The sequence below is a fragment of the Artibeus jamaicensis genome, unplaced genomic scaffold (genome assembly GCF_021234435.1).
Source record: "Artibeus jamaicensis isolate MK-2021 breed Jamaican fruit bat unplaced genomic scaffold, CSHL_Jam_final contig_3126, whole genome shotgun sequence".
Taxonomy (NCBI): Eukaryota; Metazoa; Chordata; class Mammalia; order Chiroptera; family Phyllostomidae; genus Artibeus; species Artibeus jamaicensis.
Window position 1 is genome coordinate 5538490 of NW_026521723.1, and position 15771 is coordinate 5554260.

Below are 15771 nucleotides of genomic sequence, written 5' to 3' on the forward strand. Positions count from 1 at the left end.
CTATCACCCTTCCAAGTCAAAAGGACACCAGTTTCAAGCCTTGCAACTTGGCGCACACAGGGTTTTTCACCCTTACCTCACTCTGCTGGGCCTCTCTACCTGTCCTCTCCTACTGTCTACAGGTCCCGAACATTAGAAAATAGAAAATGTGATGATCTTTGTGTGTCTCTGTGAAATGTGTGTATGTGTGCGTGTGTTTGGGTGTAACGGGCCTTCTGTTTGGCCGCGCGGCCTGTCCGTCAGGGCGCGGGCCAATGGCAGGCTGCCTTATATAAAATGAGTGTTTTCAGTCTCTCCGGGTTGCATGTACTGTATGTGGAGCAGTGTACAGTGAAGCGGAGGCAGAGCGGCTCCGCGAGCTCCTCTCCACTTTCCCATAGAGAACCCCTGACTGGCCGCGGAGGGCGAGCCACACAGACGCCCTCACGGTGGGCGAGCCCGCGAGGTAAGCGCCCCACATCCCTCCTGGGCGCTCTCCCAGCACTTTCTGTTTTCCTACTCACTTGCGACCCGCCGGGCTGCAGCCCCAAGGACTCCGCGGCAGGAGCAGCGGCGGCGGCGGCGGCGGCAGCCGGTAGGGTGGACTTGAGGAAGACGGAGGGAACCCCGCGCGTCGGGAGCCGCCAGCCGGCCCGCTCCCCGGGCACTTTCCCCCTCTGCCAAAACTTTGGGTCGGGAGAGGTCGGGGGCGAGGGTCGCGGCGGCCGCGCCGGCGGGGGGCGGGGGGCGCGGGGCGCGGAGGCAGTGCCCTGCGGGCGGGAGGCTGGGGGCCGGGCTGGGGAGTAGTAGGCCAGCCGGTGCCAGGCTGCGTTTGCAACCAGCACCTCTCGGCACACAGGCAGCGCTGCCCGAGAGGGGCACGGGAGCCGGGGCGCGGGCAGGAGCAGCCGGAGGAAAACAACAACAGAGCCCTCACGCCGGCGGGCGGCTCGTGGCCGCCCGGGGAGCCCCAAACTTCATCGCGGCGAAAGTACGTGGATTCCAGCCTGCTCTCGGCTGCTGGGGAGGTGGGGCCTGGGGAGCAGGGGCAGGGGAGGAAGGTACGAGGAGCCTGCCCTCCGTGGATTTATGGAACGTTTCGTGTGCGTCGGTGACCGGGAACAGCAGCCCAGTTGCTCGTTCATCTGGAGAGTTGGGATTTGGGTGTTCCGGCCCCGCGGGTCGCTGCCCTCTCACCCCCCACCCCTCACCAAATGCGCGGCGAGTAGAGAAAGTGCTGTTTTAGTGCCAGAGTAGCCGGGAGGAAGAATAGGGGGAGAGGGAAGAGAGCGAGGCAGAAGGGGAGAGAGAAGAGGGAGGGAACGCCGGGGGGGGGGGGGAACGAGAGAGGGGGGGCAGAGAGAGAACGAACCCGAGGGAAGAGAGAGGGGGGAAGACGAGGAGGGAGGCTGTGTCAGGGTTTTGCTTGAATGTGGGATTATGTTGTGTCAATAAGTTTAAGGTGGAGAGATCAAGGCTGGGGGTGGTGGTGGCGGGGAGGAGGAAGGCCTTGGCTGTTTAAAGTCTTATTTCTGAAGGTAAGTTATGGCATTGCATGGTCGCGATGACAGAAAACTTGCAGATCCTTTATCCGGGGATGGGGTCGATGCCTCTAGAAAGAGCTCCCCAGCCCTCTCAGGCCACACTCGTGTTACACTGTTATTTGCCGCGATCCGGGTCGCTAGTAAATTACAGAAATCAGACTCGAGGTTTCTTTTCCTCCTCCACCTCGACTCGCTCGCTTACCCTCAGAAATGTATTATTATTTTTTAATTTTTTTTGGTATTGTATGAAACTTAACGTAACTGAGACCAAACCGGAGTCCTGTAATTTACAAGGACCCAGGATCCAAGAATCTGGAACACGTTTATGTGTGAAATATTCGCGATCATTTCTGCTAAATGAGGAAGGTAAAACGAAACGATGCAAAAAGCTAAGACACAACATGTACGACAGAGTGGGGGGGGGGAGAGGGAGAGACGGAGAGAGAAGCTATTTTTTGCTTTCCTTTCTGTAGAAAGGAAAATAAAGCGTGCCTTCCCCTTCCCTACCGGTGTGTAGGGTCTAGTCAATATTTTAACTGTCTGAGGACAAATTAGTCCAGGTGGATCTTGTTGAAAAGTTTCTCGAGGTGGGGTGGAGGTGGGGGGGGTACGAAGGGGAAGGTGGGTGGAGGTGGTGGGGGATGGGGACGGAACGAGCTCAGCCTCAGCTAATGATCATTGGCCTGGGGCTTTGAAACCATTGCCTGTCCTGCTAATGACACGTCCAGTTCTCGTCTCCAGTTCGCGGACGCCGGGCTGCGGGGGACTGGGGTACTTTCCCTGCGCAGGGAGGGGCGTTCTTCGCCATCTCTTGGGGTTGCCCACTCGCGGCGTGGGGAATCTCACGCGCGCCCCCTGTTCTGCGCGCCGCCACCACCTCTGCTCGCGCGACTTCTGTAGCCAGCCCGCGGCAAAGGGGTGCGGGGGTCCCTGGCGCGGACGTCCCCGCGCGGCCATCCGGTGCTCGGCCCCACGCGCACAGCGCAGTCCAAGCCCGGAATGGCAGCGCCGGGCCAGGCGGTGGTGCCTCCCCGGGGGGCAGCCGAGGCAGCAGCGGTGGCGGCGGGATCTTCGCCGGGGCCCGCGGGAGGAGGAGAGGGAGGAGGAGGAGGGGAAGGAGGAGGAAGAGGAGGAGAGGGAGGCTTTTTCTGCCCAGACTGCCGCCAGTTCGAGCGGCCACGGGTACAGGGACACCCCACTCGCTGCTCCTCCGTTATGAAAGGTGTTTGGCAGACTTTTACGACCGGAGTGTGGGATTTGCACTTAATTTTTTTTCTCTCCCCTCTTCCCCAAAGCAAGATGGACTCTATTCCCTTTCTCTTTCTCCCTTTGCCTCTGTCTTGTCAGCCCTTAAGATCGACATTTTGTACTAAGATGCAAACTTGATGGTGACCAGTAACAAAGCCAGGGTGGGATCTCTTGCTCCCTTCTTCCCTCTCCCTTTCCTAGCTCCCCCCACCCCGAACTCGAAGACCTGGTGGCCCTGCACTTGCCACCCGGGGCTCTGGCTAAGGTGTTTCCTTGCTCGGCTCCAATCTCCAGTCTCGGGATTGTGACCGGAGCCGGGTGTTTGGGCGAAGGCTGTGGTAGCCCAGGTCTGCAGGGCTGAGGGCTCTGCTACCTGGACCCACTGCCATCGCCCTGCTACCTCTGGCCGGCTCCAGGACACCGCGAAGGCTCGGCTGCCAATCGATTGCTATGATTTGGTTACTGGTGTATTTGTCCTGGGGGCGGTAATCACTTGTGCAAGTTGATGAATGATTGCGGTGTGGGTTTTGGGTTTGCAGAATGGATCAACTTTCTGCTTTGTACATGCGGGGAATGGGGAGAGAGAGTTCTTGAGACACCTTGGAATGCCACTGGGCTACCCTCAGCCTCTGCCCTCTCATACAGGGAGCTGCTTTGCCTTTATTGCCCCACAGTTTGCGCATGGGGTGGAGAGAGGGGAGCTTTTGGTGGGAGATAGACTCCTGGGTTTCAGGGTTCTTCATAGATGTTGCAGGAGTTGGGACTCTTGTAAAGCTCATCCGTAATGATGATGTACTTTATTTGATACTTTATAGGTCACTATCATATGACAAAGGCTTTGCCGCAGTTCATCTTCTCCTTGTGTACTTTCCATTTGCCTTCCTGGGTAAGTATGCAAACTCTTCATTCAGGAAACCTGGATGCCTATGAGTGATGACTTAAGGGTCATTACTGTTTACAAAAGAAGATGCTTTATGGAGGTTGCAACACCCCAGAAAGCTTGTTTCACTAATGCTCCAACAACAGAAACCATATTAGGATTCTTAGTAGATTTCAACTATCATTACTATTATTTTAAGATAGTTTAAATGTTCATATTATGTTTGTCTGAAAGTGTCATTTGAAAACTTATTTTCAAATAGGCGTTTTAATTGATAATGACTTGAAGGCCTAGGATAATTAATGCCAGGTAGTATTGTAGAAAGATTGCAGCTTATGAGTGGAGAGAATTATTAAAAACCCAAGGAAGCATTGTACAGAAGGCCTGTCTAATTATAGTGACTGACATTTGCTCACTCTTTTCCTAGGCCTTTTTCTTGGGTAACTTGTGTTGTTTGTGACAGTTACTTTTGTGGTGGGAAAGGGTGAACTGGGCAGTATAGTAAATCTAGCATTTAGCATACCAACCAGCTTGATTGTAAAGGCAAATTACTGACCCAAATCGATCATAATTTTCTTCAAAATTTATGTATGTGGAGAAATTTGGTACATTTTAACAGCCTGTATGTGTAATAAATAGTGACTTTGAAAGTCATTAAGTGCTTTTTTCAGATATATGCCTCCCTAATTGAAAAATTGGTGAAATAATGTGTGGGACAGTGAGTGCCTGAAAACTTTGTGAGAAGTAATGATGTAGGTGAAAACTGAGGATAGAGCCGTTGGAAGTGTCGTGGTGCCCCAACTGTAGAAAACCAACTTGTAATTTTGCCCCTCCATTGTTAAGGAACTTCTGAGGAGCTCTTCAGTTGCTGATATGTTAAGAAAACTGGTTGTACTAAACTGTATAAATCAGCTATGGTGCTTTCTGATACTACCATAGTGAAGGTAGAGATTATATTTTGTGAATAAAAATGGATTTGGACTCAGTTTTCCATACAAGAGAAGAAAAGGGAACTTACCTTTATTGTTTCTTGGCTTGCTGAGTATTGTGTGTGTACTAAAAAGCTGTCTTCATATTAAGAGGAATTGAGTTTGAAGACCAGGCCTTTCTGGTAGTTTCCATACAGTAGCGAAATATCCTTTGATATTGCTGAGGCTTAGATGAGATATAATATAAAGTCTGGTGTTCAGCATCTTTAGCGGAATATGAATATCACATTTCAGATAGTTTTGAGAACTTCCTAGTACTTCACATACATAACAGGCTGATTGGAGTGGCCAGAATGCAATGGTTCTCTATAAGATGAATTTAGTGTGTGCCAAAATATGTGGATATAATGTCTTCGATTTTTTTTAAAGCTTGTTTGGAAGAATTCTTCATTTTTGAACATATGGCAAGAGTTTTCAAAGTGCATTTCTGATTACTAAAGAGCACCACATTTATACATGTGAGACACATTATTTTGTTCACTGGAGCAAACTTTTAATGTTGGTTCTTTCCCCATGGAAATATATTTGACTAATTCAGAATTTAAAATAATAATCTGTACTTTCCAGAATAAAAGCTATTTGATGATATCTTATATTTCTTTGAGATATCAAATAACTGCTTACTTAAAACAGTACTTTTTAAGAAGACTTTATTTATTTATTTTTAGAGAGAGGGGAAGGGAGGGAGAAAGAGAAGGAGAGAAACATCAGTGTGTGGTGGCTTCTCCTGTACTCCCTACCAGGGACATGGCCTGCAACTCAAGGCATGTGCCCTGAGTGGGAATTGAACCTGTGACCCTTTGCTTTTCAGTTTAGTGCTCAATCTACTGAGCGACACCAGCCAGGGCTAAAACAATACTTTTAAGAATGGCCTTGGCCTTTGAAGTCAGAGTAGTTTTTATAGTGTAACTTGTATTAGGGATCTAAAAAACTCACTCTATAACAGTGAATTACTAGTTATTTGCATCTAAAATGTATTTCTGAGATTTGAGGCTTAATTATCAAAATAAGAATTTAGCTAAAGATTTTGCTTCTACATTGCCAAGTGTTTCCAAACTTCACATTTTAGTATTCTGCATATCTCTATGAAGTTCTGAAACTGAAGCCTTAATTTGCATTTTATTTTTTATAATCCTTACTTGAGAACATACTTATTGATTTTAGAGAGAGGAAGAGAGGGAGAGAAAAAGAGAGAGAGAACTCTGTATATGCCCCTACATGGGGATGGAACACACAACCGAGGTATGTGCCCTGGCCTGAGATCAAATCTGCAACCTTTTAGGGACCACGCTCCAACCAGTGGTGTCGCTTGGCCAAGGCTACATTTCATTTTCAATGCTCACTATAGAAAAGGAGGTTCATCTATGTTGTTTTTTAGTGCTATATGTTTGGAGGTACTGTGGCAGTTTTGGAAAGAATCTTTCACTACAGACTTAAATATTAACAAAAATCTGCAATTTTTATACTTTTTACAAATAAACCCATCTTTCTCTTTGTATTCCAATTAAAAAAAATAGTTCCAGGTTTAAGAGTTTGTGAGATAGCTCTGCTTTGACCATACGTAGAGCTCTGCTATGCAACCTGAAAAGTGTGTGCCACCTTATAGACCTGATCTTTATACTTGCTCTATTGAAACAGAGATTTGTTTAGACATTTGAGTGAAAGCTAGGATGAACATGTAATAATTATGGTTTGTTTGTGTTGTAAGTAACTGTGATTGATAAGGGTTTTTTTTTGTATGTAGTAAAGAAAGAAGGAACAGCAGTCTAAAGGTGGCACAACTCATAAAAATCTAACTTGGCAGTTAAGGTATTTAACCATGTTTTTCAGTAAAATTACAAACATAATTTTAAATGATTAATCAACAGCTAACATACTTGAAGTTTACATTTTCCTACATTTCATATAGAGCATGAGTAATGCGAGAGCCATATTTTTGGAGATCTTAACCTACATATCAACTACTTTAATATTAGAGAAGTAATAAAGACTTCACATATCAACCCTATTAAAATAATCTTTTGGAGAATAGCCTCGTACAGGCGTGCCTGTTTTTGCTGTACTAAGGGAAATCCTGAAATTAATATCGTTTTACAAAAGTGCAAAAATGTTTAAAATTGTGATATTACCTGTTTTATATTACTTAATTTAGGCAATTAACTTCAGCATATTTCGTCACCTCCAGTGTGACATACCTGTATTTTAATAAGTTAAGGAGGTGCTTAACTTATGACCACACTTTCCTTGAAATCCATCTCATTTTTAAAATTTTTATCATTAAGGGCACCTTTTAAAAATAGGTCTGAATGGTATCCAGTATTTTTAGTCAGCTTCCTTTCTCTCACTATGAAATGAAAATAAACCCCAATTATAAGAACATTGTAATCTCATGGCTTCATTTTTTATCATGTGTCTCAAGTACATCCGTGCCCCAGGTAAATCCCACGCAGGTGGTCCTCAGGCTACGTTTTGAAAAACACTGCTCTGAAGGAAGTAAAGACTAAGGCTAAATAGACTGAATGGAGGCTCCTCCAGTTTGAAAATTCTGTGACTCGCATTCAGTCAGTGGGTTTGTACTGTCTCAAGGACAGGTATCACATACAGTGTGGAATTGCAGAGATGTCTGTGTTTTAGGTCATAGCTGAGGAAAGCACTTTGTGAGTATAGCTTCACTCACCATTCATTTGGGTTCGTATTAGTCCTTAGAAAGCACTTCCAGTTTCTTGAAACTCTAGGACATCATTTTAAAATGGTAAAGATATACCCAGAAAATCTTCATGAATTAATGGGGATGGTTTTCATTTTTTACCTTTCAAAGAAAACGATAAGGTGAGAATGAAAATAAGTATCAATTATACAATAGAAATTCAAAGTAAGGCAAGCCAGTAAAGAATTCTGTCTAAAAGTATATATAAATAGAAGGTAGAAGAGTAAGGGGAATGAAAGACTTAAAGGATTAAATACAGACCACGAAGCACTGACACACCTACCAAAATGTAAACTAAGTGAGTTAAAACATGTGAGTCAGTTTAAGGATCTAGATAGTGAAATAACTTCAGATAGTGAGGAGGATGTATAAAACACAAAGTACAAATGAGAATGAATTGAATTTTATGAAATCTTAGAAAAATAAAAATATTGCAAAATACTGATTAAGTAATTAAACCATGTGGCTAAACTTGGCCCTTGGATGAAAAAATCAGGGAATAAAAAAGCTCCTGGAAGGGAATAAGTGAACTCCTAATAAGGACATAGAATGACTTTATCCATGAATTATGCCATAAAGGGGATAATTAAATAAAAGATTGATAACTTATTTCCAAGGTGAAATAAGAACAAGGACAAAAATTGTCTAAAATAGCTGTATTTCTTCAATGTTTTTTACTGAGATATATGAAAAATAATTTTTATATTACAATCTACATATAAACACTGAAAGAAAAGTTTTCTGAAACAGTACTAAGAGTACTGCCCTTCCATATTTTCTATTTTTACCTGATCCTAAAAATCTAATCTGCTTCAAACTATTTAACTAAAAAGTGCAAGGTGTTAGTCACTAAATTGATTTTTATGAGTTACGGTTTGAGAAACACCAGCTTAGAGTGCCAGCACTAAAATTGGAGGTCCTCAGGCCCCAGACCCAGGTATTCTAATTCAGTGTGTGTAGTATAGGGCTCAGGAATCTGCATGACAACTCACACTGCAGGGAACACTGAAGCAGGCACAGATCCTCTGATACACTTTGAGAAAGTAGTATAAGGGAAAGATGGCTCAAGACTGAATGGGAGTCATGGCCTGAAAGTGGGGTTGGAGTTCATTGATTCCTGAAGTCTCTTCCAGCTTCCAGATTCTATGGCTGTATTTCAGTCAGGGTTTGCAGTACTGAGAGGACCCTCTGTGCCCTCTGTAGGTATTACTGCAGTAGCAGTTGCAGTACAAGGAGCAGAGCCTTCCCAGCCAAAGAACTCCTGGGTGCACTCCTGCTGCCTGTTGCTTACTAAGCTAAGAGACTTTGAGCATGTCAGTTCGGAATAGACTTTATCGTATGCGCAAAAGGGCATATTAATATTTACCATGCACAGAATGAGAATTACAAAGATAATAATGTCTGTAGTGACCCTTATCCACAGTTAGCACTCAAAATAAGTGTTCGTTTTCATAGATACATCTCATTTCATCCTGACTCCCAAGTTTGAAATTCCTCAAAGCTACACCTTTAATTTTCGTTTTCTCTAAAACAGCAATTTTCAACCAGTGTGCCACAATAGTTTTCAAACGTGCAGTACCTGACTGTTCAGTCAGGGGCACTGACCTCTTTTCCTTTAGATTATCAAATAAAGAAAATGACAACAGCCAACACAACAATAGCTGTTTGGTACGAATTAATCAAAATTATATCTTTTTTGGGTCAGATGAGCAAAAAATATATTTTTTGGTGTGCCACAGAATTGTAGTAATTAGTTTATGAGTGCTGTGACATGAAAAGGATTGAAAACCACCAGTCCTCAACTCTGGTATCATGAAACTAGTGTGTTTTTAACATTAACCAGAAGAATAAAAAGAATAGCCGAGGCGGGCACAACGACGTACCATGCTCTTTCAGGTTTGGGGAAGGATTTTCCCACCTCTTAAAGAAGATAATGCACAGGACAAGAGAGCAGCTCTTCTCATATTTCGAGGGGGTTAGATGAGGATTCTCTCTGGAGACCGATGTATCTTGGAATGTGTTAGACAGAGCATCACTCCTCAGTCAAACTTTCTTCTACTGTGACTCATGCCACTGATGTTTACACATGGGACATTGTGATTTCCCTGGTTATAGACATAAATTATGTGATGGGTTTTATACCTAGTTCACACTATGATAAAGCCACTTCTTTCCCTTTTAAGAATATTAGAATATAAGTAAGAATCATATTATCATAACAAACATGAAATCCTTTATAAACCATAGTAATTTAACTGTTTGTAAGCAATTACTTGGGGCACTCTTCACAGCCAATTAAATCTTATTTTTGTGTCAAGGCATGAAGATTGAGAAGCATTACATCCAGAGTGCATAACAAATTACACTGCACAAAATAGAGACTTAAACAGAAAAGGGGCAAGCGGAGAAAATGAATGGGAAATACACAGAACCCCTGAAATCTCAAACAATGTGAAAACTAAAAACTGGGGCAAATGCAATATGTGATCAAATGCGAAGGAAGTGCCAACAGCTGCAAGGAATATCAGAGTTCTCAAACAGTACTGTCCTATTCAAATACTCATTACCTCTAACATAGACATTTGTTTTTAAGTAGTCTGAGCATTTCATTTATCCGAATAAAGTGAAGTAATTGCACTTCCTAATTTTTAAGGTTAAATTTGCCAGGAACATCATTCTACTTTGCTAAATTTTAATTGGGTGCACCTTTTCATCTCCAATAAATTAATTTGCTCCATATATTTTGAAAATGTCTTTGTGCTTTGATATGTAGTGGTATTGGATATATATTTACAATCCTTTATCTAAAAAAAGAAAATCTCTGAAAAACAAAGTTTTTTTTTCTCTAAAAGTTTGGAATCAAGCCTCATTGAGTGACAAAAGCAAAACCTGACCTAAGCTGTCGTGGGCCTGTGTAAAATACTTTTAAAGCTCACTTAGAAAGAGTATTCACATACTTTGCTATAGAATTAGTAATATATTTGATTGTGTGGTCTGTCCTAGGTCTAGCTAGGAGTGTTATATACTATATGCTATGTGCTCTCTCTTTGTTTTTAAATTTTATTTTTAATCAGTTTATATTCAATATTTTACATAGTTTCATGTATAAAAGCATAGTGGTTAGGTAATTCAATGCTTTATACAGTGGTCTCCCTGACCACATGTAGTTATTACAATATCTCTCTAACCTTTTAAAAACATACAAAAATCTGAAGCATACGTGGACCTAAGACTTTCACATAAGGGATTATGATCCTACTGTATTTCCTTAGTCCCCAGAGTGAAATTATCTGGTATTTCTATCCATTTCACTCCGTGAAAATTCTTTTGCTAATTTTGATCACTGAACATTCTGAGTTCATTGCAAGCTGGCGAATCAATGAAGTTACCTTAACATTCTGTTTTAACTCAGTAAAACTGTTGGAACCCTGTGCCTTCAAATACAAGGGTGGAAGGCATTTAGAGGTTATAAAGTCAGATAAGCAAAATGGTAGTACCTAGGTAGTCAACATCATTTGTACCATACCTCCTAAATAGAGCAGAGTGAAAGGCTCCTCCGCTGGGTAAGGAAAGCTCACACACACACACTCACACACACACACACACACCCCGTTATTTGAACCTTGTCTATTTATTTCGACATCGTGATTCCTTTTTTTGTTGTTTTTATAATTGTCAGTTTTATTAGATTAACAAACACTGAATCTATATAACATTTGAAATGCTTACCATGTTGAACTTATGTAACTGAACAAAGTTTAGGCTAAATTTGCTATTGGTTACTATTGGTGAGAGGTTTCACGAAGGGGTTATATTTCCTTTATTATAGTGCCATTTGCGCAATTCTTACATTCTATCAGAATCAAAATCAAAAATGGTTTTGCAGATTTAATCTACTATCAAATGATAGTGTTTTTGTGTTATATTGTTTTAGAGAGGTTTTAGGTACCTTTATTTTCAGTAATTACGAAAATAAAGGTACCTGGCATTATGAAAATTTAAGATCTTGCCGTTGTACTTTTAATTTTCTATAAAGCCATAGAAAAATGAAAAGTTTGATGTGAAGGAAAGTCTGTATGACATTCATTAAGGATAAAGCAGTAGCCGATGCGATCTGTTGTTACAGTTAGACTTGAACCAGTTTTCATTTGCTGTGTAGACTGATACCAAATGACTAAAGAAAGCTTTTCTTCTGTTACTATTTATTTTGATTGACCATGGTAGGAAAGGCACCGATTGAGGAATTCAGAGGGAGTCTTATTAGCAATACTGATTCTTTTAATATTAAAAAATTCTGAGTTGTTTTTCTCCTATTGGTGTACCTCTCAAAACTCACCCGAGTAGAGTTCTCAGTGACTGACTGGGAGGGAATGTGACGGAGCATGGAACAAAATGGGCAAATCATTCCCTACACTCAGCTGTCAAACTTGGATAGTCTTTTGAGTTACCGAAGTCACAATTTTTTCTTCCCTTTCTTTCTTCCCTCCCTCCTTCCTTCCTTCTTCCCCTCTCCTTCTTTCCTATCCGATCTCTTTTTTGCTGTCAGCCTTTCATCATAGTCACTAATCTGCATCTGTGATACTGCCTACAAATGTTTGAGACTGAGAATATGAAGTTGAACTTTGTTTTTTACTCTTTCTGATTTAAATACTTTTTAGTTTTTGTGGTGCTTTAGTATTTATCACTACTCATAAAATAAAGTTGACGATATAGGAGTTTTGGACTTCACCCTGTTCTCTGCCTGAAAGTGTCAATTAGGAAGGGATTATGAGGTGCAATTAGCATGGCTATGTAAAGTCAAGTCACCTATTGTTTTTATGAAATAAATTGAAGTAAATTTTTTATCCAATTGTTTTTGTGTTTTAGGGTGCTAGATTGACTACATAGTTTCATTTATTTAAGGGAAAGTTGAAAGCAGTGTTTAGAAGAGTTTCCCAAATACTATTTTACTTTGGGGAGGGGGAGGAAGTTAGTTTGGGCTGAGGGCCGCTTTCTGGAGCACAAGTTTTATTTTTACTACTTTGTTTTCCATAACTTTCTGATGAGAGGTAACCCTATTTTAATGATGAGGAAATTAAGTCTCCAGTTTAGTGACTTGTCAGAGGTCACACAAGTATGCCTGGCTGTAGTGCCAGTCTTTAGGTTTTTTTCCTGTTGTTTATTTGCCTTTAGGGCCATATTCCAAAAAGGTTAGAAATGAAAGGTTTGGGGCAATTTCCAGCCAAGAATTACCCCCAGTTTTTTTCTTCCTAAAGAGAAATCTTCATTTTGAAGTGATAGGGTTGGAATGCTACTCTCTATCACTCTTAAGGGAGAGAAATGAGGACATCTCCGAGCTAGATCAGTTATCAGTGAGGTCACAGAGAATTTCTAGTCCAAACCTTAGTTTATAAATTCGACATTTAGTGAACTTTCTTTTTAGTTGGTATATCTAGTATAGAAATGTATAATAACAACAGTTACTATTTTTACTATTTAGTAATTCCTCTTGTACATCATGGGAATTAATTTGTTTTTTTTCATAAGGAGTTAAGTTTTTCTGGCTGAATATTCTATGATATTTTTACTCTGGTCCTTTATTATACTTAAATTGATGAATATATGAGATCTCTCCAGAAGGTATCTGCTATATAATGTGAAAAAAAGAGACATTCATTGAAGAAGATACAGAATACAAGAAGCATTGTACATAGGACAATGATGCCTCAGGCCCCTTCAGGTAGGCACCGAGGGACCTCACACAGTTCTCCCAATGACTATTAGCTGCCCCATCATATTTTCCTGAATCTCATCAACAGTCTGAAATTTCTTCCCTTTCAAAGGTAGATTTCAGTTTGGGGAAAAAGCAGAAGTCACAGGGCACCAAATCTGGGGCTAAGTTGCCTGGGTAATTGGTTGTTTTGCCAGAAAACTGCATGAGGTGTGATGCATGAATGAGTGTGTTGTCCTGATGAAGCTGTTGCCCAATCACCAGTTGCCCATAGCTTCTGAAGTTTTCATAATGTTCAAACTTAACACAAATTTGATGCAGATTTCTTATTCTACTCTCTCTGTTGTTTTGAACATGAGGGTCACACAGTGCACATGCTCACTCAGTGGTGTCTACCACCCCCACTGACTAGTACAGTGAAGTTGTCATTGTTCACACATGCACATTCCAGTCCACTCTCCTTGGCTGCCAGTTTACATCCATGTCGTACAAACTGTTCTCATTGTATTAACAATGGCTAGACTTTTTCTGGACAGACCTGTATTTTTTTTTAGATTTTATTTATTTATCTTTAGAGGGGAAGGGAAGGAGAAAGAGAGAGAAGTATCAATGTATGGTTGCCTCTCATGAGTCCCCTGCTGGGAACTGCCCCGCAACCCAGGCATGTGCCCTGACTGGGAATCGAACCGCGATCATCTGGTTTGCAGGCCCGTGCTCAATGCACTGAGCTACACCAGCCAGGGCCAGACCTGTATTTTACTTAAAGAATTTACCAATATAACGTGATAGTATTATGAAATAGCTTTCTGACATGTACTTTAAAAAGAAATTCCTTACTAGTGGAAACATTAATAAACAGATTCATAGACTTCACTTCAGGGTGTCTGATGATCAAGCTTGAATTAGATACAGGGCCAGTCAAAAGTTTTCGGGTTTTGAAGTGGTGTATAGATATGTTTGATTTATTTTACCTAAGAAATTTATTTCTGCTCTGTACAAGAAATAAGTACAAGAAAGTTTATAAATTACACATTTGTGTACAAGTAGCAAATCACTTAGAAAATACAAAATAATATGTTGCTTTTTTATACTAAGAGTTCTGCTCATCTGAAATTCTTTGATTTTTGCAAATTCCGCGAAGTCAGAGAGTAAATTGTACATGGAAGATCAAAATGTTATCCTTTTTTTTTAGTGGCTTTTCTTTTTTTTCCCTGATCCATAAAACATGGAAATAGGCTGTTTTCCTAATTTGGCAAAGTAGCTTTTGTGGATGGTAGTCTCATTAAAGGTGTGCTCTTGTATTGTGTTAGCTGCTTGGTACTTTACCAAATGTTGTGGGTTTCCATGTCTTGTGTTTCACCCCTCACAAGAAACCACTTGCACGCTATTCTCATTCAAGTGGATGGGAAACTGAAACATAAATGTATGGCATCTGACACTATTTTTTCCACTTTGCTTGGGTCATGTTCAAAGAATATTTTGCATATTAACTAATTTGGTTCAGTGTTGGTGAGATTAACGTAGCAAAAGCGATGATCAATTTAATTCACTCTTCATGGATTGAGAGCCTATGGCATGTTGATGCTGATTTAGACTTTGAGATTAAAAAGATGAATATGGAACAGCTCTTGTCCCCAAAGCAAATGTGTTCTACTAGCTGGAAAAGGCCACTATATGTAAATATCTATCATATAAGTTATTCTATGCTAATTGTCCTAACAGATATGGCATGAAATACTGCTGAGTAAATACCACTGAAAAGCTGGCTAATTTCAGCAGAGGAGCTTGACACCGAATGGGGTGGGGCAGTTTGTTGCGGTGACACTGTGTCCTAGTTGTCATTAAGGTTGTAAAATGAATTTGGTCCAAGCAGCAGAGTGGATATTAAAAATTTCTAACCCTAATTTGGCTTTTATTTAAATATTAGTGCATCTCTGTGGCTTTTGGTCTATTTAAAAGGCCACTGATTTTTTATTTTTAAAAGTATGTTGCAGCCGTGGCTGGGTGGCTCAGTTGGTTGGAACATTGTCCTGTACATCAGAGCGTTGCAGGTTTGATTCCAAGTCAGACCATGTGCCTAGGTTGTAGGTTTAATCCCCAGGTCTGGGTGTGTCTGGGAGGCAACTGATTGATGGTTCTCACTCACATTGATGTTTCTCTCTGTGTCTCTCTCTCTTCCTCTCTCTGAAATCAATAAGCATGTCCTTGGGTGAGGATTAAAAAAATTATGTTCAGTCAAGTGTTTTAGACTTTTTTAATTTTGTTGCTGTTAATGTCATAATCTGTAATGACAACACTTTCGAAGTGAAGGGAAGTGTCTGAACATTCTGCATATACCAAATCATTATTCTATTCAGTATGCCTTTAACATGATTTGGTAGTTTGGACTAGAAGCCAAACTGGGGATCCAAACACATGACAATAAAAATGTTATAAACTCCTATAGGGTACTTACCTTCACTTAGATAAATTATACCAGTTAGGAGTATATTAATAAGACTGGCCCAGCTACTAAAGTACAACATGAAATTCTAAATAGGTGAACATGGACTTTTGTATATTACATAAGAGATTATAGATTGATGGAAGCATCGGGAATAATTTTTAATTAGTTTTCAGGTTTTCCAGGGTGTTTTCAAGCTGTATTTACAACTGTGTTTTGTCTCATGGCTTAGTAAGCTGTGGTCTGGAGGCTCCCATGAGTTTGGTTGCCT

The 15771-nt window shown here is 41.1% G+C and overlaps 1 protein-coding gene across 15 annotated transcripts in view; it reads left to right on the forward strand.

The window, feature by feature from the left end:
* The first annotated feature begins 316 nt into the window (after positions 1 to 316).
* BBX (BBX high mobility group box domain containing) overlaps positions 317 to 15771 on the forward strand; it is a 255771-nt gene continuing 240316 nt past the window's right edge. For 7 of the 15 annotated variants that reach the window (XM_053663007.1, XM_037148879.2, XM_053663022.1 and 4 more), the window contains exons 1-2: positions 317 to 445; positions 3587 to 3657. In XM_053663007.1, the coding sequence (XP_053518982.1) occupies positions 3598 to 3657 (60 nt within the window). In that variant the 5' untranslated portion in view covers positions 317 to 445; positions 3587 to 3597. Of the gene's footprint in view, positions 446 to 838; positions 971 to 1451; positions 1518 to 3584; positions 3658 to 15771 lie in introns of those variants that run through there. The other 8 variants (XM_053663017.1, XM_053663016.1, XM_053663010.1 and 5 more) reach the window with 6 other exon arrangements.